Raw genomic sequence first — 24982 nt, 5'->3', positions numbered from 1 at the left:
ACATCACAACTTGCTCCTTCTGATTACAAGACATGTACATCTACTGTTATCTGACAGACATGTTCAGTAAGACACGAGTAATTGAACGGATCAGATTTACAGAAATGGCAGAAAAGGTGATGGCACATTAAAGTCATGTTAATTGATGAGTAAATTCAAACAAATGTCACTGTATTTGTTGTGAAATGATGGCATTCAAAACTTTTTTTTTTTTTTTTTTAAGCTGTGCAGATTCTTTACACTTTTTACATACAAATATTCACACAAATGTATACTTGTTAAAATGGTCAGCTTTGTGTTCTTTCCTTGTCCTGTTAAATTACATTTTCATCCTGGTAATCTGTAAACCCCCCAAAAATAAACAAATAAATAAAATAAAATAAATCACTGTTGTGCAGGATTAGAAGATTCTACTGACCACTGTTGCAACAACACTATTTCTTCAATAAAATCAGGCTACAATATTTGAATACATTCCAATCATCGCAATAAATAAATCTGAAACGCATAGTTAAAAGTTTTAACCTTTTGTACAATGTTTATTATAGTAAATTTACAAAAACAACATACTGTACCCAGAAGCACAAAGAATGGAAAGGCAAAGAAACATCATTGGAACCAAAAACACAAAAAGATGAAATGCTTAACACTTTAGACAACGCCATTACCTATACAAGAACAAAAAAAAACAGATGTAATTGAAAGTTGTATATGTTTTAGACCTGCCTAACCTGAGATCTGAGGTTTCCTTCACACACATCGTACCCCTTTCTTTAATGCTAGAAAATGTTATTTACAATGTTTACCTTACATAAGTTTCACTGATAGATGTTAGCTAAGCACTGGAACAGCAACACAGGAGAAGTACTGTAAATAAATTCCATAATGGCAAAAGGTAAATACTAATATTTACAAATGTATCTTCTTGTTGATTGCATCTCAGTTAGTAATTTAAGAAACATTAAGCTGATCTGAGTTTACTACATTTCTAAAGTAAAACTAATTCACAAACCAAATTTATATTCTCATTTTAGAGATTTCCAAAGGTTATTTCGTATCATCTGTTTGTTTTAAAATTCAAACCTCATACTTTTTGTAGTGTACTTTGTGTTCTTCAGCAAACAGTATCCCAAGCTGCAGAAAGTCAGTCTCTTGTGGCCATCTAGTCCACTTTCACCACACTGTATATTTTGGTCACAAACCAGAAGCAAGCAACAAATCCAATAGTTCCTGTAAAAATACACACAAAAAAAACAATTAAAAAGATAGATCCATAGGTCTGCTACTGCCCAAATATCCAACATATGGAAGCACAACGGTTTAACTGTAGTCAATATCATATCAAATGCAAAACGAGACAGGGTGTCATGATTATTACATATCAATGATACAACACCTAACCAAATTAAGCCAAAAATAATTCATTATAGCTTTCCTATTTTAGCAGCATTTCAGTCCATTAGAATATCATCAAAAAGTGCACAATAATGTAATAAACCTTCATAATGAGACAAGCTAACCAGTAATTCAGATTAGGAATTAGAAACAATATCATGACAATTTTTCACGCTCTTCAAACCAGTGATGTTTTACTGACTCATTTACTACGATACCTTGTTACAGACCCAGCTGTGAATCAGAGACTTGTCATGAAGCTTGCGGCAGTACCCCTGCCAAGTCTAACCAATGACCTGGAATGCAATAGGGATGCCAGTGCCTACAGCATGTGCCGCTCTGACATAGCAGCAGGGCACCGTCAAAAACCCTCCGATGCAAACTTTCAAAATCACTCTGTTTTTAACAGATGAGTAAACACTGGCAAAGTATTGTTCGATACAAGAATTGTGATTTTTTTTTCGTTTCTGGCCTCTTTGACATACAATGTGTAATTGCCATTGTGCAACAGTGGATCCGTGCCTCAAGACATATATTGTATGCGACAGGGTCACTTGTTAGGTTAAGCAAACAATTCAGATGTTTTCTTGGTATACAAGGATGCGCACTTAGCTTGGTAGGAAAATGCAAGATCATATTAATAGCATTTCAGTGGCTGTGGGGTTTTTTTGGGTTGTTTTTTTTTGCATTACATAATGAAATTGTGTCATCTGGTGTCTGTGTAACACTTTTCAATAGTTAACATAACGAAAGTTGTCTAATTCCTGGGTCACACCAATAGACTATTATAATAATGCATGTAAGACAGCATTATTTAATTATCTGGCAAGTACACAATACATTTATTTCTGACCTCTCCCATGACTTTTGTCCTGTAGTAAAAAATATTACAATGATGTGAAGCTACCCAATTATAAAAAGGTCATATTTACTACTCCCAGGAGTCTTTAAAAAAAAAAAAAAAAAAACAACCTCAAGAGGTGAACCAATCAACCTCAACTCACCAACCGCTGCTGACTCCTACAATATGTACAGAAAGCTGTAGCCGTGGGAGATATATGAATAACAACATATTGGTCATCCTAGAAATTAAACATTTAAATGTGTCGGTACTGTTCAAGGAGATACTAAAACATTTGTCATCTGTGTTCAATGTAAATATATCCCTTATATAGTTATTAGTAATTTTGTAGAATTACTTTTAAAAAGGGGGGTATGTAAAAATAAATAATAAAAAAAAACAAGAAACAACTTGTCTGTTCGTCTTCACTTTAGCACATGATTTTTATAGCAGGACTGATTCTTTTCATCTTGGCTTACTGCAGCAAAACACATCCTACTTAAAATGAAAAGTACATGCCAGTCCTTGCACCATGTTGCTGAACTTCCTAAAGAGGCAGTGGTGCCCAGTTCTGACCATGTACAGTGTGAATAGTGGCTTTATTTGCAAAACTAGTGAACTTGATTGTAAAATTGTGTTTTCAGGGATTCAAATGTCATTACAGGTGACATGTATGCATGCATGTTAGGAAGAGGAGTAAAAACATACCTGTAAAAAGGAAGAAGATCAAAGTCATTATCAATGTATATCCAAGATATAGTATTGTACTGGCTAATCCTGTAATTTGGAGTTTAGAAAAGAAGTAATGTATTGCGTATATTAGGAAATACACAGCAGTAAATCCACTTGTGAGGAACGAACGCCACTGCCAGTGATAGTCCTGCAAGAACAAAAATGAATGTAAGACATGCATTCAAATGTAACATAGATAACTAGTACTTTTGCACAAATACTATAAATTCCACATATTGCTCCAAAACAAGAATCGATTATAAAAAAAACTAAACATTGTTTTTCTATTGGGATTATACTACGAAGAGGTACACTTGATCTTCAATATTATATAAAATTAAAAAAAAACATGAAACTTCTCTTTTAAAGAAAAGCATTCTTGTAAGCATATTACAACTGATGAATGCATTACTGGTACAGCCTTGTATCTGAGATAGATTTTAAACTTACCTCTGCACAAAGATGGAAGTAACATAGCAGAACTGTGGCCTCAGAGCATGTGATTACAAGAATGATGAAGACCAGGAATAAAAATCCAAACATGTAATACATCTGATGGGACCTGGAACACAGATTAAAAAAATATATTAAAAAAAAAGATTACATTGCTATACAACAGAAAAACAATATTAAAATTAGATATACCATAGTTTTAGAAGTGTAACACACAACTATTTGCATATTTCTGAAGACGACGAAGAGGGGTGCGTAGAATGCATCTGTGATTCGTTTTTAAAATTTACCGCATTTCCTGTGAACGTGCAACACCCATGGGACCACAGGCCCTGTTGCGCACATGAGTTCCATGCCTACATGTTGCAGAGAACAGCTGAGATAAGAGAGACCCCACTAAAACTTTAAAACTACTAAAATATACGGGCTTCCTGAAAAGGGTGTGCGAGCTGATACTGGATTACAATAAATCAATGAGACTATATAAGAACTTCTGAAACCAATGACAGAATAAATATTGTGCAACGTTTTGCTAACAATACCATGTTACAACTGATGTTGCGTAACACTAGGAAAATGTGGTTTACTAAGACATGCTAAATTAAAATGTATCAGCTAAAATATATTTCACGGTATATAATTTGTACACAGTGCTAAGTTAGCAGCTGTAAATAAAATGTATAATGTAACATTTATGTAAGACTTGTACATTTGTAAAATGTTACACGTAATAAAAAATATACTTGGAATACAATATTTAATAAGTTTTTAGTAGTGAATTATACGGACCATATCAGTAGAAAAAAAAGAAAATTTCAAACTTACTCCGTTGAACAAAATCTAAAGATCAAAGTGCCTCATTGCATGTTTTGGACTTAAGTTAATCTGCTTTTTCTTGCACCAAGGCAGTTAGTACCCTACCATATACGGCTTGTTGCTAAGTAGTATGCAGAGGAATGTAGTGTAGAGAACCGATACCTGGGTGGTGAAAACTGTTATCCACAGGTTAGTTTAATAGAAAACTGTTTGTTATCCATAGGTAAGTGTAATAGAAAAAAAGGAATTAAAGTGTGTGGAATGCATTGGAGCGTGTTTTGCACCGGTATATTTGCAAATTATGGTTTACAAACTGTTGCACAATGAAAACACAACAGTATGTTTTATGTCAATAGCTAATTTGGCACATATATAATGTCATTTACATTTTAAACAGTGAGCAGATAAGTTTGTTGATTGTTTGAGTACTATTGTTCCTTGGGATAACAAAATACTGAGCTTGCCAAGATGAGTTGATTAAGAATCTGTACGAAATAGCCATTCGAAAAGACATGATTTTAATTAACACAAGCACAGCGAAAGATACGACAATGCCCCGCTTGAGTAATGAAGATTGCCTGGTTGCTATCAGCATTACTGAGGGCGGCCTGTCTGTGACAGAAGTTGCCCAGAGAATGAGATCTTATGCTTCAAATCAGCAGACTAGACCAGAGAAACCAGAAAGCTGGCTCTGTGAGGGACAGGCCACGTCCTGGAAGGCAGAAGGTCACCATACCGGCTATTTCACCATCTGCATGAAAATGATTGATGACGAAATCACAGTCTTCTGTAGGACAGAGAACACCTGAGGTGGTGGCAGAGAGTAGGAGTTTTTTTTCCTATCGATGAATGCTGTTTTACCCCTGACAGACCTGACGGAAGACAGCGTGGCGGAGACGTCATGGTGAGCATTATGCTGACTGCTGCGTTGCTCAAGCCAACCCGTGGGGTTGTGGAAGTGTGATGATGTGGGGAGGAATCTCCTTTAAACACAAGAATGTCTTTGGTGCAGATTGAGGGCAACCTTACTGCTCAGTGATACACTGACGAAGTCCTTGAGGCAACAGTTTTTCCATTCCTACAAGCCAATCCGGAAGTGTCGAATGCAAGACCACACAGTGCTAGGATTACAATTGCACGACTTCAAGAAAATGTCGAGGTCTTGCTGTGGCCAACAGAACATCTGTGGGACCAAATCGCCAGTGCTATTCACAGGAGACAATCACGACCAGCCAACCTTCACCAGCTGACTGCAGCTGCACTAGAGTGGTGGAACATTTCACAGCAGTCTATCCAGACTGCTGATCAGGTCTATGCGTCAATGCTGCCAGGATTGTGTTAATGCACAGGGAGGTCATACGCAATACTAACTTTGTAATGTTTTCATTATGAAAGTGTGTCACGTTTCATACTGAAAACTTACCGTGATTCTTTGATCTGTACTTCTGTTCACATTTTCTGTGATCGTGTTTGATATCCATGTTTAAAATATTTGATTAAATCCATTAGACCTGACTGTTGCGTTTCTTTTGTGCATCAGTATATATTGTTTTAAAAGAATGAAAAAGCACTAAACTATGGAAGAGGAGAGTGATAATGCATGCAAACTGTCCATATACTCCTTAATTTTGTAATCCATGTAAACTGACCAAATGCTGTTGAGAATGAAGAAAAGCTGGATGAAGATGCATCCAAAAGGAAGAATTCCTCCCATGATGATTCCAGGTAGCGCTTTAGTGTAGAAGGACTGCTCTGGAATTTGGCGAGGTATCTGGTTAGTGCGAACAGGATGCTCAATGGCCTTAAAAAAAAAAAAAATTAAAAAAAAAATTGAAATTTAGGAGAAACATTCAAATCCAACATTAAAACACAAAAACATATTTAAGTATTATCTGTACTGGACTAAGCAAATGTGTCAGTATTTGTTTTAAAATAGTAATACAAGGGTACTTACATTCTTCTTAAAGCCAAAGTAAGCACCAAGGAAGGTCAGTGGTACGGATATGCAAAACCAGAGCGCCAAAACAGCAACCAAAGTGCCAAACGGAATTGCAGCAGAAGACCCCTCTCCCCATAAAATGAGGTTCATAACAAAGAAATCAGCAAAAACTATTCTAGAAATAAAATGTAAATAAAGAAAACAGTTTTAGTATGAACATACAGAACACTTTCTCAAGCAAAGAAATAACAAATGAACTACAAATGATGAATCAGTCCTCTAAAATGCTAACCTTTGCTCTTGATTTTGTTAAGAATTCAAAGATTCCCAATATAGCATTTCTTTTACATAATTTATTAGAAAAGAAACCTATTATCTAATAACTTCTACAAGACTACAATTTTCATTCATTTCATTAGAAAGAAATTTATTTTGGAAAAAAAATCTATTAGCATTGTTTATACAAATTATAGGTTGCATAACCATGTATTTGTTCATTCTGCAAATGTACATTAAAGCTAAAATTGCGTTATGAATGACTTGTTTTCATATACAAATGCATTGCTGAAATATGACTTTCTAAAGATGTATTTAAAATGTTTAAATATATACGTGGTGGTGAAATCCTATCCACTAATGTACTTCTATACCAGTGGTGCACAACTCGGGTCATGGAGGGCTGGTGTCCCTCCTGGTGTTTGTTCTAACCATACCCTAAATTAGTTAATTGGATCAATTCAGCTTCTAATAAGGTCCAATAAAGTACTTTAGGGTGCAATTGGAATAAAAACCTGCAGGGACACCGGCCCTCCAGGACCGAGTTGTGCACCACTGTTCTCTACCGTAAATACATGTTTTAAGGGTCAGTGATTTCCAGGTTCATCCATAGAAACTACAAGAGAGTTCATGGGATGGCAAAAATGAGGGATTCACCACCATGTTTTATACTTTACACAGCACATTTAAACTATGCTGAAATTCAATTGGAATTAAAAGCTGTGCATTTTTTATTTGAAATTAAGTAATAGGGGTTTGTCTTTATATCATTACATTTCAATGACAAGTGTCCTTTTAGTTTTAATATGTACTCACCCAGGGCATAAGAAGGCTGTTAGAAGAACATTTGTTTTCCATTTTTCACCACCAAAGGCTGTTTTAAAAGAAAGTTGATACATATTTTATAAATTACAGGTACAGTTTTTTTTTTTTTAAACATAAAATAGAGATAAATGCAATGTGCGTCACGGTTTTCAATGGACTTTTGGAACATGGAAATCACTGTTTTTTGTTTCTTTGCAAGTAAAGCAGTCTCAGTACTGCTCTGGATTTCCTCCTTTCTCTTAAAGTGAATACTTGAATCTAAATGCCTGTCAACAGCAGATTCTCAGTAGTTCTATACAGTACCGTACAGAAGAGCTTACCTCAATCGCCGTGTAAAACTCCTTCTGGATACTGCTTTATGTGATCTGCTGTATACACATTTTTAGAGACATCCATTTTCTTGTTTAGTGTGTAGTATATTAATTTATTAATTTTAGTTACTAAGGATATTAAGCATTAACAAATAGAACACAAGTTATTTAACGCCAATAGGACAAGTGCATGTCATCTCAGGTTATCAGAATCTTGCGAGCAGGTACTTCATAAAGGCAAAGAACTTCAGTTTTATGTGTCAAGCCCTTTAGAAGTATTTATGGTACCTAGTCAGAGCAAGAACCTTGTAGCTACACTGCATTTTAAACATGTAGTACAATTAAGTAGGCATTATTATTTAAGTAGCATTTAAGAGAAGTGGTCTTAACCTGGTTTAATCAACACAGTAGTGTAGCTAAGAGCAGAACCAGAAGTCACTGCTGTACAGTTGTCAGATGCTGATGATAATTTGACTAATGAGCCAAGCCCTTGTCGGTACGTGTAACCTCTACTTACACTTGTAGAATCTGGCAGCAACATAACCTGCTGGAGTTCCCAGCAGAACCCACAGAACCATGGCGCATGTCATCAGGGCTCCTCTGTTAGCAGGGGATAAGAATCCCAGGCATGCAAAAACTGCAGGGTTTAAAAACACATACAAGCAGCCTTGTAAACATTACAAAACACGTCAAAAAAAACACAAAAACCTATACCTTATTACCTAGTTGCTAAAATGTTTTTGCTAGTGTTTTGAGAAGCAAGCTGTTTAAAATATACCTAAAATCATTTTTAGTCTCCACCAGAATTTTTTCAAAATTTATTTTTTATATATTGCTATATTTTTTTTAAATGTCTCACTGAATTAAAATGTTCTTAACTGTCAAGAGTATTTTTGAATTAAACTGCAATTCATTCTACTGTTATTGAAACAGATTAGCATAAATAATGTATTTCGGCAATAGTGCTATTTTATAAGTTAATACATAGTGGGCCCTATTTAGCAATGTTCGCAAACCCCTAAGGCAATCGCATAACACTTTTGCAGACAGTTAGCACACCAGAATCAGGCGCACGTGTGGGCAAACAGACTTAGCCAACCTATGTGATTTAGCAAACATGTTTTAGTGCCCACCCAGCAATTCAGCGTTAGTGCTGGACATGGCCTGAACTTTAGGGGTGTGTCCTCATTTACATATAAATGTAGCGATTTAGGGGTCTCCCAAGTGGCACATTCAGTAAAGGCACTCTGCATGGAGTGCAGGATGGGCCCTATAGCCTGATGGTCGCCGGTTCAAGTCCAGACTAATCCACTGCCTGCAGGCTTGCCTGTAAGCTGCACTGTCCTCCAACGTTGTAGGTCTGGGTTGGCTGCATGGCAGGCTTGCAGAGTGAAAAGAAGTAGTAGGCTGATGGCACACATTTCAGAGGACAGCGTGTTGGTCTTTGCTGCTCCTCAGTCTGCGCGTGGGTGGTAGCGGTGAGCTGAGCTTAAATACAACTAGCCATTTCAAACTGGGAGAAAAACAGGGTAAATCAATTGACTACTATTTTTTTTTTTTTTTTTTTTTTTTTTTTTTTTTTTTAAAGTAGTGATTTAGCAAACCATCAACAGTGTTCGTGTTTTGTGTTTCAGTTGACGTGAAATCCAGGTCTAAACTCTGCGCCAAATACACTGTTTACTATAAATGTCGCTGAAACTACCAGGGAAGCAGGCAAAGAAGAGACAAAGAGAGAAATAAAATAAATATGGAGTGCGCACTGGAATTCTACATGGCCAGGCAAAGAGAGAGAGACATATTTAGAAGTCACTTGTCTTTTCTGTCTCGCTTCAACAGACAATCGTTGACATGTGCCAACAGCTTTAGGCTAACCTGGAAGGAGACCTGTGGAGATCACAGTTTGACGAGTTGCAACAAAATACAAAGCACTGTTTTCTTGGGAGGTATGGGCTCCCTGGTGTCCTGGGAGCCATCGATTGCACACATGTGCAGCTATGCGCATCAACACACAACAGGCACCTCTACGTAAATCGTAAGGGAGCCTATTCTGTCAACGTACAAGTAGTGTGTGATGCCAACAACTACATTACAAATGTGTATGCAAAGTACTCTTGCTCCACTCATGTCTGGTTTACCCTCACTAATTTGCAGGTAGCAGCTGCATTTCAGCGGGATGACAGCGAGAGGCTGGTTGATAGGGGACAACGGGTATCCGCTGAAGCGGTGGCTGCTGACACTGCTGCTCAACGCCACAACCCCTGCCGAACAGAGGTATAACTGTACCTTTAAATGTACTCATACTGTAATTGAGCGAATATTTGGAATCCTCAAAATGAGATTCAGATGTTTGGATGTCTCTTGGGGAACACTACAGTACACTCCTCAGAAGGTTAGCAAAATCATCCTGGCTGGTTGTGTTTTATATAACATAGCTCTCTGTAACGGATAGTGAACTTAGAGGAAAGAATACAGGGTTTGAGGGAAGCAGACGGTGAACCTGAAGCCCCAGTGGTGGAGGTTGGAGATACTGCAAGTGCCAGGCACGTCAACAAAGCCTTAGAAAATTACATTTTTTACTTTGCAAACATTCACTCTCCCCCTCCAAGCAGCTAAAAATAAATAAAAAATTGTAGCTTTGATTGAGGGGCTTGGTCATTACCTTTTTTGCTCTTTTGTCTTCCTCCGTTTGCTATCACAGACCTTACTCCTCCCACCGTGCTTTGATTGGCTGGGTGCATTATTCGCCATTTGATGTGTGTTAGCCCACACAGGAGACCTGACTTCTAAATCACGTTTCAGTGCGCTATCGCTGAGCAGAAGCGGTTGTGCACATATTTGCTAAATAGGGCCCAGTGCGTATTGTGTAAGAGATGCCATTGTGTGCAGTTTGGTAAGAGGACTGCAAAACCAAGCTGAGCTCAAACTAAGCAAATTTATATTTTATAACAGATACCCTATACTAAACATATTACGTTTTTCATCCTGACAATGAAGACTGTACACAAATAATGTTCAGCGTATTTCAATATTAAAACATTTGTCTAGTACTCATTTTTAAACAACCATTCAGCCTAGGAAAATATAAAATGAGGACTCAAAACAACTGATGACTTTACGTACACAGAGTGACAAATGTCATAATGAAGATCTGTGTGCCGGACCCAAGGAAAACAGACAGCAGCATTCCCTTCCTCGGTGGTCTGAACACATCCCCGTGAACAAGCTTCCAACCAAATTCCTCTTGAGCATCCTCCTGAAAAATGACACAAAGATTTTCCAAATATCACTGTGGAACCAATTACTTTTAATATACTTCAAATACCTCAACCAGCCCTGAAATGGCCATTAAAGCTGAAGGCTGACTGATAGTTAACATTATTGGAGTTGTCAGTCCGTTTGCTTGGCAGGGAGCTGTTTAAATAATTAGTCTATGCCAAGTGAATAAAACCACAATAAAACATCTAAAATTAAATGCTCCAATTATACTGATATGTCAATGGCCTTAAAACTAAAAACTAGACTAAATCTGAATAACTTAATCACCAGAAGCATGGAAGAATATAAAAATTTAAAAAAGGAGCTTGCCAAACGGGTCAATAATCAGAGTTCCCTAAATACAGGCTACATGGTAAAATATTAAATTTAGGCTGTAAATCTGTGTTTAATAGATTCAATATTTAAACCTCTTGTATAAACTATCAATTTTTTAATGAAAAGGTAGATTTGATTTTGTATCTAAGTTATGTACATATTTTTCTTTTGTATTCATTTCAAATTTCTACAGATTGTGAAAATCAAAGCCAGATCATAAAACAATGCATTTGCAGTTAAACATTTTGTATAATACTGTGTCATTTATGCCGCCTTTTATTTAGTAGAACCCCAGTGTCACAGATTTGAATAAAACAGTTTTGTGACCGAAAACTTTTTTACATATATATATATATATATATATATATATATATATATATATATATATATATATATATATATAAAAATACTGAACCTTATTCAGGATTTTTAATTTTTGATTTTCACTTACTATAGAGTCCATTTGGTTGTATCTTGCAATATCCTTGTGAAGAGTCCTAAGCATGATCATGGCCACCATACCAGAAAGGAACAGAACGATCACCAAGGAATTCATGATGCTGTTTGTAGGTAGGAAAACAGAAAGTTAACAATTATTTACAACAGTCTACACACATTTCTCTTAAGTCTCACAAATTGTTACCTGAACCACTGAATGTTGGTGTGAGGCATGGACTCCAAAATGTAATCCCACCTTGATGCCCAACGAATATTTTTATCTTCCTATGGAAACACAAAAGTTTTAATTATAATTCAAAATATGATAAATAACCTTTGAAAAAAAGATTCATTGCATAATTATATGATTGTGGTAGTACTCATACTTATTACTACTATACACAAAGTGAGTGAAGCATTTGAAAAGCAAGTTTTATCTCATTAATCTGCAAACAGGTAAAAAGCTAAAACTATTGAGATCTATTATCCCCAAGTTAAAATACTGCTTTATAACATACATTTAGCTATTCGGGATGGGAATTTGAAAACGTTTAAACTCTAAAGTGGTAAAATGTTTATAGACATATAACCGACATTTGTCACTTGACAAATGTCACCACATGCATATTTTTGTAAGCATTAATTTTATTATTTTATCATTAGTCCGTCGCGTATCAGACTGCTCCAGTGCCACAGTAAGGGCATTATTATAAAAAAAGGAAGGGGTTTGACAATTGCCTCCAAGTAGCTTTACTAATTGGTGTCCACAGAAAGATTGACACTGGGGCGGTTGTATTCTCTATCAGTCTGGTGCTTCATTGGTGCACTGTGTGCGTTTATGCCACACGGCATGGTAATAACGTTAATGACAACCATTTTTTTCTGAGTTTGATTTAAAATGGCATCTCCAAAGGAAGGAAGCCAAGCGTTTTTGTTCCGAGTTTGTTCTATATTTAAAATGGCATCTGTAAACAAAGGAAGCCATGTTTGGAAATATTTTGAGGAACCGGACGAAAAAACCATGGTATGTAAATAATTATACCAAACAAAATTGCTGTATCACAAAAACACAAGTTCAATACTTCAGTTTGCAATGAAGACATTTTGAATTATTTGGGAGTATTACGTACACTAGTACAGTACGTAGAGGAGAGTGGTGTTTGATTCAAGTACTCGTCTCGAGTAACAATAGATCTCAAAAATCTTTAATATCAGTCATAGTGTTCTTTAAAACTACAAAATATTGTGCTATTTTATCCCTGGTAATTACCTTTTTTTCCCCAGAAGTTAAAGTATTGTTTAAATTGTAAGCACAACTTGCTTTCACTTTACTGTAGCCATTTTGCATTAGCACTATACAGTGGCTGATTTTTTTTTTTTTTTTTTTTTTAAACTTAAATATAATAATTTGGGGCAAAGTTACTTATTAAAAAAATAAATAAATAAAAATAGGTTCCTGTTTTATTGTTGTTAAAATGAACCTTTAAGAAACACTATTCTAAAAAAAAATTATACTATCCGAAAATGTGTTCAATATGTATATAATTATATCTTCACTAGCAACTTTAATTACAACTATAAATACAAACATTTCAATATATACTTTGATGTGTAATTTTTTTTCTTCTTTGTAATTAACTCTTTGCAATGTTAAAACATTTGCTTAGACAATACTAATCAGGGCTGTCAGTATCATTATGTAATATAAAGAGTGTGTGTGTGTGTGTGTGTGTGTGTGTGTGTGTGTGTGTGTGTGTGTGTGTGTGTGTGTGTGTGTGTGTGGAGATATGGTTTAAACGCTGACATTGCAAAGCATTTAAATGTTCATAAAAAATTACCAAAAGCACATCCCTATTAGCTATATATTTATTTTAACTAGAAAACTGCCAGTCAAGACCCATCTGTGTTGGTAAGTATAAATTAACTGCCCCAAAGTTCTGTGCACCTCTTGGTTCATGTTTAACAAGATAACATTCCTATGGGATCAACTTTAGTACAAACACACAGTACAACACACTGTGTTGAACCCTGTTTTTAAATGTTATATTTAAACACTTTATACAAGATCAAAAATGTACTCTACTTACTTTAAAATACACAGAATAGGTATATGCAATTTTGAGTTCTCCTACTGCAAATTTATTGCTTAAGTCCATAGGAACACCCGAACAATCGGGGTTGTCTATATGAGTGTGCTTAAAGCTATGGAAAAAAGAAAACACAATTAGAAATATACTGCCATAATTCCTATTCATTTTTGTACTGAATATGAAAATTGGCAGACTACATTTTCAAGAAGATAAAAAAAAAACATTATTCAAGAGGTAGATAAGACAGATAGACATTGAGTAGAAGTTTTAACTTCCTTCTTGAATCTGAATTAAAATACTGACAGTTTCTGAAATATGGTTTATGTTCTTGTCATGCACTTTCATTACAACTCTAATAAGATGTATTCAGAGGACTGTCAAAATAGGAAGCAATTTCCATGTACAGTAGAACTAAAATCTACATTCTGTTACTCCTGGCCACAAATTACTTTGAAGCAAACATGGTACGATTAATATACATTAAGCATAAACATTAACCACTTTTCCACACTGATCATACAATGACTTAGTCCTTTCTTTTTAATTCAGCAGCTGTAATACTTTCTAAATAATTAAAAAGGTGCATGTTGAATTACAATTCACTTTTTTCAATTTGGATGCCACATTCATTTAACTGATACCAGCAAAAAGTCCAAATGTGATACCAGGTTCATGCAATAGGGTTAATTACCTTTTAGGTTCCATTTTAGCTGCTACCAATCTTGAACCTGCTGCTTCGTGTTCTACCACGTGGTAAAAAATGGTGATATCGACATGGTTGAAGATGTAAAATGTATCTTTGTCATTAAATTCAGACTGCAAAAAAAAAAAAAAACACAAGTTCAGAATTATTCACAAATCTCTAAGTACAGATGAACCTGCTTTGTATTACGATTGCCATGCAAGCAGAGTTTGTGATACAAAGCGGGTCCTGATATAAACCGGGTTTCAGGTTTGCCCATTACAGCACATTACGAGTGCGAGAAAAAAAGAAAGACCCAACGGTGAATTATAGAGCAGTGTTTTAATTCTGTACATTGTCTTCTTTACATTTAAACACATGGATACAGTTTACTACAGGACAAATGTTTTGTATCATTAACTGGAATGAAATAGTTTGTGTCATTATCTTAAAAAAAGGCATGAATTGTCGATATTGCGAGCTATCAATTAAGCGTTGCACTTGGTGTTTTTTTGTGCGCATTTCTATAAGACTGACTATGTTAAAGATGAATTTGGTGACATTGGTGTTTGGTAACTGGACTGTATCCTGTTAAAGACTGTCCACACAGCATCTGACAGGCTGCACAAAATGTCAGTTTATCAGCCGAGACTGGTTGTTAGTTGCGTCTGAAATTAATTATATCCTGTGGTTACTTAGTTAAGCCCGGCCACATCGCACTTGACAGGCTGCACAAAACATGGCAATAAACAGGTTTGTGATTAGATATTAAGAGAGGTCATTTCTCAAAGAACTATGGTGTATGGCGAGTGGTTTTTGAAAAATCGTGACAATAAACAGGGTATGATAATAAGCAAGGTGATATAAAACGGGTTCATCTGTTATAAAGACCTGTTATAAAGATAACGCATTTTACAACTGCAGACAACACAATATAGACAATACAACTCCGCTCAAAACAGCAGACCAGTACATTTCCGGTACTGAAACTTCATCAGATACCCTAGGGTAGTCTTCCTGTAAACTGTGCTAAAAGATTCTAAAAACAGTTTAATAGTCAGAATAGACCTTTGAAAAACATTCTGTAATGAACTCACTCACTGGATATATCTTTATGAATACGGCCTTAATATTCTTACTATTTGTTTGTATTCATCTCAGCTTAACACCAACATATCTCCTGAAAAGTAATGCATTGTTGTCCACCAAAACAGACCACTAGTATCAGTCTTACCCAAACTTACTTGCTCTTAATGGAATTTACTCTTAAGCAAATATTTACTACAATTTTTTTTCTCCTCTTACTTGAATTCCCTTCTATTTACTACTGACTTTATTGTATCTTATAATTGCTCTTCTGTAATGTGATATTTTGTATCAACTTTAAGTCGCCCTGGATAGGGGCATCTGCCAATAAATAAATAATAAGTTACACTCTGCTTGAACATTAGCCTAAATCACAATTATTTACTATGACCAGAAGAGGGAAACAGCTGCATTCTTAATTATCACTGATCCTTGCACAAGAGAGATCACAATTTACTGCACTGTACTTCAAGAGCTACCATCAGAACTTTCAAGCACGGCTAAATGCTTGAACGCTATGGCCAAAAGTTTTGCATTACCCTATAGAATTAACACAATTTGCTTCATAAAAAGTAAACTGAAACCTAGTGAATAATCTTACATTAACATATTGAATTACATACTGCTTTGTAGTTTTTCATATACTTCACAAAAAACTCTGACATTTAGAAATCCAACGTGAATTACTGTACTACTATTACGAGCGCTCCAATGGAGGACTTGTCATGAAGGCTTTTTTTGATTGATTACAAAAATGCTCACTATGTTTAAACATAATGAACCTTAATTGAGGAACCCCTGGAAAACAACTGTGTACCAAACATTAAGACAATAACACAAAGTCACATGACCTCAACATGGTAGTTATATTAGGACAGATGTCAATGTCACAGTCACCAACTTAAAGGACATTTTTCCAGAGGATTTCCATAACATTAAAAACATGTAAACATCTCAAGCAGTTGAAGTAGGAGCCAGAATGACACACAATCTCAGGGACAATGCACTACTTCTGCAGCATCTGGATTGGGTCAATACCAAAACGATGATACCATACAGAACACTATTTTTCTACAATTATGGCTGCTGGTAGGACTTTTGCAAAATCATTTTGTAGTTTCTTTGATTACATGAAGACATAAATGATGTTCATATCTTCTTTTTTTTTTAATTAATGTCTCAATCCTACAATTTTAGGCAATACAAAACTTTTGGCAATAGCTGTATAGCTGTTTATCAAAATGACAAATATTCTGGAGAACAAATATTGTTGAAACAAGCATGTTATTAGTAACAATCTCCCACCATAAAACACTGGAGCTACCAGAATCATAAAGCCATAAACTACATCCTTCACATGGAAAAACATGATCCATCTATGGACGAAAGGACAGAGACATTTTAGCAGAACTGGATAAGTGGATCTCTAGACAGAAGTAAAAAATATATGGGTGACATACATACATACATACATACATACATACATAGATAGACAGATGGGACAGGTATCTAGGCAGGTATGGGACAGGTATCTAGGACTCTGGTACTGTCACAGCTGATCTCAAAGACTGATTAGCACTGTAGATGAAGTAGTCTTAGGTTATGTAAAACCAGCCGTAAATAACTTTTGCTAAAGAATGTTCCAACAAAGTTTCATCTTCACTGAATAAGCAGTTCTCTAGATATACTTAAAACTACACAGTGTAGCACACCTCTGTATGCTTCTGGTGATACGCATTTTCAGTTGGGGAAACATCAACTTGTGTTATTTTAAGACACCATCTTTTAAAAATAATAATAAAAAGTAGCAATAGAAAAGGGTCTGAAAACAATCTTAATATTACTGACATTGACAACACAAGCATCTTTCGGACGACCATCCTCAGTGACGTAACAACCAATAGGAAAACCAGGATTGCAGAACTTCTGTCCATCTTCTACATCATAGCACCAGGTCACTGGCATATTATCGACAATCCTGCAAAAGCAAAAGCAATTAGTTTTTGTGCGGATATGTTGCTTGGCTTGGGAGAAATTCTGAGGCAACTGATTCTCAACGGAGAGATGTAAAAAAATAAAATTAATAATAATATATACAATAATCTTGACCGAATTTGTACTTCAAGAAACCATTTATAATATTAAAGATGAAGAATCATAAATACACATTTGCAATACATATTTTTCTGATTCACGTATAGTTCATAAGCTGACCCTTGGTTGTCAAAAGATTAGCTGCAAGCTTACAGACAGCCAGTTCCTATCAACGACTGCTCTTGGGGCCAGCAGCCAGCACTCGGCTAATCTGTGGGAAGCCAGCTGGCTCCAGCTTCCCTGGAAAACAACCACTCATCCCCCTGCTGTGTGCAATTGAGATCTGGAGACCTGCTTTATCTCAAGGCAGAGTTCAGATCTCATCATGACAGACAATGTCAATCTGAAAAACATTGCATGAAGGAATTTCACTTCATTAGATATGATGCTTTAATGATAAGACCTTCATCACTGCAGACAAGAATACCCAAACTGCTGATAACTAGCCACCAAAATAATGTATTGGTAAATTACTGGTACAGTTAAATGGCTGTTGATCCATAAACCTCTTGACAAGTTAGAAAGCTTGAAATATTGCCAGTCACTGTTTTTTGTATTGCATTATTGATACACAATGTATTCACATGAATACTAACACTGTAGTTTATGATAAAGACCAATTACAGGTGTTTGTATCATTAAAAAAATAAAATAGGTACAGTATGTTTTTTGTGGAATACTGTATCTGATGGAGTAATGTGTTCAAATTAAACAAAATGGGTAATTGAAAAAACCCTGCATCACTGACATGGTCAGAGGGTTCATGTTTGCTGGACAACAGAAGCATCTGAACGTGTCTATCATCTACTCTATGGCTAGAGGTTAAGTTTACATTTTAAACACTTATATGTGTAACATGTTAAACAACGGGATAGGTCAAGAGGTCAGCTGTAGTGTGTATACAGTAGGATGTGCAGAGTGTAAGGTTATAACTCATTACTTATTTCAAGTTTTTTTCCTATATAAAGAGATGTTGTATATGTGTAAAAATTAACCACATTAACCACAACCAATTAACCAAAACAACAAGGTACCAAACATTAGGACAGTAACTAAAAGCATTGTCTCTATACCCCAGATAACAAAGTCACATGACGTCAATATGACAGTCATATTAGGTTAGGAGATCAATGTCAAGGTCACCAACACACAACCCCCTCAGTCAAAAGAAGCTTGCTGCATTAAGAGTAGACAAGCCACATTTTGAAAAATAAAAATAATGAAGTGGTTCCTGAGAACAAGACTTAATTTATATTCACAGTATGTAAACTTGTCATGACACAGTTTCATCTAAATACCACTACTGTTTTTCACGATTTAAAATAAGCAAATAAGTTTACATTAATTCAAAAAGACTTGTTTAAAAGGTAAAAGTAGTAGTTTAAAAGTAAAATACTCACCAGTGATGCTGATAATTAAGAAGCATGCCCTTCTTTAAAAATTCTAATTTTTGCCTATCTTCCGTTTTTTTTGTGTCATATGCTTTGGTGCAAACATGTTTACATTGTTCTTCCTTTTTAAATTCAAACTGTAGGGGGAAAAAAAATGTTGCCTATTGAAGAAAGATATGCTGAACACAGAATACAAATTAAATAAAAAATAGCATGGTGCTTAATTATATAACTTTACAATTACATGTAACAAAGTATTTATTTCACGCTATTATAAACTCAAACAATTAATAATGCAAACCTTATATGGCGATGGTTCAATTCTCTCCCCAAACAAAACCTGCCCAAGATTTTCAGATGGACGCTTCTCTGACTTTTCAGCGCAGAAATCAAACCTGGATAATTAAAAACAAAATTAAATTAACGTCATACCCAAGTCACTCTCAGTTGAATTCAACGTACAAACAGTCACTCAATTTGGACAAATATGACTATTTAAACTGATATGCCTTCTGGGAATTTTTCTTTAACTGTACTCAATTCAATTCAGCACATCAACTCCCCACCCCCCTATTTTAACAAACAAAAAGGTCACTTTTTTTTTTTAAGAAGTGACTTTGCATGCAAATTTCACGCTGGGTCGTCACTTCCAATTTCCCAAAACCTTTTCTATCATACCCATTACTACGTTTATGTAAGTATTTACTGGTATCTTGTAATGAACTATGCTATCTGGAAATGTTTACATATTTTTATTTGTAACCCTGTCATCAGCATTCTAGTTTCCTCCTTAAACCAAGGAAGAGTTATGGCACCCCACGTGGCAGCAAAGATGCACCAAAATACCACTTTTTTGTGTGGAAGGTAGACCTTTTTTTTTGGTCTTTTATACTTTAATTTGGTAATGCAGATATTTCAAACTGTACACATTATTGATTGCTCCTGATTGCTGGTAACCAGGTAACGTAAAAATAAATAATTAGGTACAAGGATAATGTATAGCGGTAAAACATACAGGCTAAGCCAACAATCTACTCTTAGGAAGAAAAGTCAGAAATACTAGTAAAATATTTAAACAATTAGGGCCCAAAAGACTATAACATACATATATATATATATATATATATATATATATATATAGACACACACACAGTGCCTTGCAAAAGTATTCAGACCCCTGACCAATTCTCTCATATTACCGAATTACAAATGGTACATTGAAATTTTGTTCTGTTTGATATTTTATTTTTAAACACTGAAACTCTGAATCAATTATTGTAAGGTGACATTGGTTTTATGTTGGGAAATATTTAAGAAAAATAAAAAACTGAAATATCTTGCTTGCATAAGTATTCAACCACTGTGCTGTGGAAGCTCCCAGTTTGCACCGATGAAAGAAATTGCCCTAATGAGGACACAATTACCTTACCATTGGCCTCCACCTGTGAACCATTAAAGTTGCTGTCACATTTTCTGGATAAAAACCCCACTGTTGAAGGATCATTGGTAAGGCTGTGAATCTAAAGCAAAATGAAGACCAAAGAGCATTCTACAGAAGTTAGAGATAAAGTAATACAAATGCATAGATTAGGGAAAGGGTACAAAATAATATCCAAGTGTTTGGATATCCCAGTGAGCACAGTTGGATCAATAATCAGGAAGTGGAAGCTGCATCACACCACCCAGGCACTGCCAAGAACAGGCGTCCCTCAAAACTCAGCGCTGAAACAAGAAGGAGACTTGTGAGAGAAGCCACAGAGGCCAACAATCACTTTGAAGGAGCAACAGAGTTCAGTGGCTGGTATTGGAGTAATGGTGCACCAGTCAACCTTATCAAGAGCTCTGCATAACACTGGCCTGTATGGGAGGGCGGCAAGAAAGAAGCCGTTACTCAAAAAGTACCATCTGAAAGCATGTCTGGAGTTTGCCAGAAAGCATGAGAGTGACCCAGCTGCGATGTGGGAAAAGGTTTTGTGGTCAGATGACACCAACATAGAGCTTTTTGGCCAAAACTCAAAGTGCTATGTGTGGCGCAAACCTAACACTGCCCATGCCTCAAGACACACCATCCCTACAGTGAAGTATGGTGGTGGCAGCATCATGCTGTGGGGATGCTTCTCATCAGCAGGGACTGGGCATTGTTACAATTGAAGGAAAAATGGATGGAGCAAAATACAGGAAAATACTGCAAGAGAATCTGTTTCAGTCTGCTAAAAAACTGCAGCTTGGGAGGAAATTCACCTTTCACCAGGACAATGATCCCAAGCACAAGGTCAAAGAAACACTGGAGTGGCTCAAAAACAAAAAGGTGAATGTCCTACAGTGGCCCAGTCAAAGTCCTGATCTCAATCCCACTGAGAATCTGTGGCACTATTTGAAAATTGCGGTCCACAAGCGTCATCCAACCAACCTGAACAACCTGGAGCAAATCTGCCAAGAAGAATGAGCCAAAATCACTCCGACACTGTGTGCAAAGCTGGTACATACTTACCCCAAAAGACTTAAAGCTGTTATTGCAGCGAAAGGTGGCTCTACTAAATATTAATATGTGGGGGTTGAATACTTATGCAAGCAAGATATTTCAGTTTTTTATTTTTCTTAAAAATATTTCCCAACATAAAACCAATGTCACCTTACAGTAATTGATTTTGAGTTTAAGTGTTTTAAAATAAAAAAAAAATATCAAACAGAACGAAATTTCAATGTACGATTTGTAATTCAGTAATATGAGAGAATTGGTCAGGGGTCTGAAAACTTTTGCAAGGCACTGTATATAAAATTTCATTTGATCTTTAAATTTAGATGATAACAGTTCAATTACATATATAGCATATTGTAGTTTTCGGTAAACTTTTGAGATATTTTGTAATTCTTAGATTGCATGATGTTAAATAAAATAAAAAATTATGTTCATAAAGGTTTTTTTTGTTTGTTTTTTTTTTAAATCATGTCTGCATCCCATTATTTTACTACGCATGGCAAAACTTTTGGCCATATATGTAAATTATATTCTAGTACATAGCCTACAGTGTGGTAATGACTACTGTATTGTACCGAGTAGTGCATACCGCTCCTGTGTGTCTGGGTGCAAACTAGCGGTACTGCACCGTGAAAACAACCAGCGGTGCCTGTCTGTCTCGGGTTTAAAGGTAAGATTTAACCCTTTGTCAACAGTAATAGTGCAAATACACTATATCTCATAACTTTGAAGGTTGCAGGATATCTTTATATGATTATATGTTGCAGTGTAGCTGGTAGAGATTTAAGATGCCAAGTAACATCATATAGAAAATGTACAGGGCAGGAATTCTGTGCCCTGGTTCAATCTGTGGTGATTTATTTGCTGGAGACGCTCTGAAACTGTACTGTTCTATGCATTGTTTTCTAATAGTAGTAAAAAAAAAAAAAATTCAGTACTTACATTGTGTACTCATAGGGCAGTACAGACTCTACTGAATCCAGTCTGTTTACAAACAGCTCAACTTCAGACTGAAAAGATATAAGTTTGGGAATGAGAAAAGGCTTGCCCCTTGTTAGCATGCCATTTTCCCCTACGGGGGAGGGAGGGGTGGATAGCGGGACAACTCATTTAAAAGCACAAAATCTAGTAATTTTTTTTAAATGTTTTCAGTTTTAGATCCTACCACTTCAACCGGTAGGTTATACCATCCTTCTAAACTTCTACTTACTCAGCTTCCACATATGCCCTCTTGTTCTTCTCTGTGCTAAATGTAGTGTCTTGGGTTAACTTTATACCATTTACGATTTTATAGACTTCAAATCAAATCCCCTCTATCCCTTCTTTTTTCTGTGTTGAGAGATTTATTTCTTTAAACTTGTCTTCACAGCTCATGCCTGGGATCAGCCTAGTTGCCCTTCTTTGTACATTTGAGTGCAATCTTTTTTTGTAGTGAGGTGACCAAAACTGCACATAGTATTCTAGGTGAGGTCTGACTAGGGCATTGTGTATTCTTAGCATGACCTCTTTAGTCTTGTGTTCCACACTTTCTGCAATATAGCCTAACATTATATTTGCCTTTTTAATTGCCTCACCGCATTGGTGAGATATTTTTAATGAAGACTCCACTATAACCCCAAGATCCTTTTCAAACTCCTTGTCCCCTATCTCCATCCTGTTAATTGTATACTTATAACCTGGGGAAGGGTACGAAATTAAAAGTTACTTTCACCTTTGAAAGGGGGCCTTAATGTAACGTGTAGCTCGAACTACAGTAAATAATTGTGTTCTGGCAAACAGGAGAAGTGCTTCAATCCCCTGTACATCTATATGAACAGTGACCTACTCACTTACAGCTTTGAATCAAGCACAGCATACTCCACTGCAAATAGAATAAACAGACTGTGTCTTGTTAACCTGTACTTTTTTCAAAGTTGGCCCAGAACTCAAATTTTACATCAAAGGGTACACGATGTATCCACAAAGGTGGTAAAAATGCACTCCCCCAAAGTAAAAAACAAATAAAAAAAACACAGCAGAGATTTACAGGAGATTTTAGGCCTTCTCCCATCAGCCAAAACACTTCTTCCATGCCTTTAGGTTATCTACCAAGCATTAACCGGTTTTTAACTCTATGCTCCAAATTAATGGAGCATGAAATCAAACACTGAACTGCAGCAGGGTGTGATTAAATTCACAGGTGTCACTGTCTACCCATTTGTATTTTATTGTGATCTATCAGAGTGAACCTATAACCAGATATGGCTGGTGACGTTTAGTGACCTTTTGGTTATCCAGAACCATCCACATGATATATGATGTAGCAGTAACTGGATAAGCATGTCCGAGATTGATTCCTGAAAAGGCAATTCAATTAACACTATCTTGAACCAGAATACGGGTTACACATATACTGTTCGTTACTGTGTTGTTTACGTGGGTCAGGATATTTCTGTTGAAAGGAACAGTACACTATACAAGTCTAGTTCCAACAGATTTCAAGTGTAAACAGTTTAGTTAGTCGTCATAAGTGAGAACGAGGTTTTGGATTTGGCCAAGCTGCCGACTCTGGAAAATTCTGCAAATATGTAGCGGCCTTTAGTATAGCATTGAATAACCAGTATCGCCTAATACTGAACAAATAAGAAGCACACTGATGTTTTGATTTGCGATGCTTTGTTATTCATACAGGGATGAATACAGCCAGGGCCCTGGAATGACACCAAGCCTTGCAACAATTAGGATACAAAAAACAATGTATAATGCAAGCAGTTTGGTAATCCTTTATGAGTAGATCCCAACATATTCGAGGATAATTACCCGGCAATCCGGTACTTCTTGGTCTTTCCCAGCTTGATTTTTCTCGCAGAAACTGACAGGAGCTAAACCCGGAAGATAGAAAGTTGAAGCTGAACAGAGGGTGCTCGTTAGCAGAAGAAAAACCCTCACGGTGCAACGGGCATCGAAAAAAACAAGCATGTTTTGTTTTTTGCTTTTTTTCAATCAAGCAGTGTTAAATTTAGACTAACACTATGTATGTGTTTGTTTTCCTTCTTAAAAGTCACTATTAAGAAATGAAACCTGTTATCACGCTGAACGGTTTATGGCAAACCTACTGCATTCCACTTCTTAATCCGGACACGTCATCTGCTGGGCTGTGCCGAAAAGGATTGTGGGACACTGGAGGAGGAGGAGGAGCGCGGAGTACGGAGTAGTTTTAGAGTTTTTAGAGCAATGATTTCTAAGGCGTTTGTTTTCTTTGACACATGATGGAATGTGGACTTAAGCGTGTTTGGCAAGTCTGTGTGCAAACTTAAAAAAAGAAAAAAATCCTTGATGAGAACTCTATTTTGTATGTGTCTACTTTGGTGAGAGGCGTTAATATTTAGTATTTTCTGGAATTTCTGAACCCCCTTTGGGTCTCTTCGGAACTGCTCCCTGATTTCAGTTTCACGTCACATGCACACGCAATTGTGACAGACGGCTGGTAGATTTAACGTCGTGGTGTGCTGTTTATTTATTTATTTATTTATTATTTATTTATTTAAACCAGAAGGTTAAAAT

At 36.0% G+C, this 24982-nt stretch overlaps 1 protein-coding gene across 1 annotated transcript; it reads right to left on the bottom strand.

Moving 5' to 3' along the window:
* Positions 1 to 511: 511 nt before the first annotated feature.
* LOC121327824 (transmembrane 9 superfamily member 2) lies at positions 512 to 24578 on the bottom strand. Its single transcript, XM_041272047.1, has 17 exons — positions 24239 to 24578; positions 22382 to 22449; positions 19262 to 19355; positions 18970 to 19097; positions 17324 to 17453; positions 14399 to 14523; positions 13705 to 13819; positions 11823 to 11902; positions 11631 to 11739; positions 10709 to 10841; positions 8106 to 8225; positions 7269 to 7326; positions 6192 to 6351; positions 5887 to 6038; positions 3419 to 3530; positions 2945 to 3116; positions 512 to 1230 (listed from the first exon to the last, which is right to left on the bottom strand). Exons 1-17 carry the CDS (start codon positions 24395 to 24397, stop codon positions 1163 to 1165), a joined length of 1983 nt encoding a protein of 660 aa, XP_041127981.1. The 5' UTR covers positions 24398 to 24578; the 3' UTR covers positions 512 to 1162.
* Between the last annotated feature and the right edge of the window lie 404 nt (positions 24579 to 24982).

The sequence above is a fragment of the Polyodon spathula genome, chromosome 15, assembly GCF_017654505.1.
Source record: "Polyodon spathula isolate WHYD16114869_AA chromosome 15, ASM1765450v1, whole genome shotgun sequence".
In the NCBI taxonomy this organism is placed as follows: Eukaryota; Metazoa; Chordata; class Actinopteri; order Acipenseriformes; family Polyodontidae; genus Polyodon; species Polyodon spathula.
The sequence above is the reverse complement of the archived record's forward strand: the minus strand, read 5'-3'. Positions and strand labels throughout refer to the sequence as shown.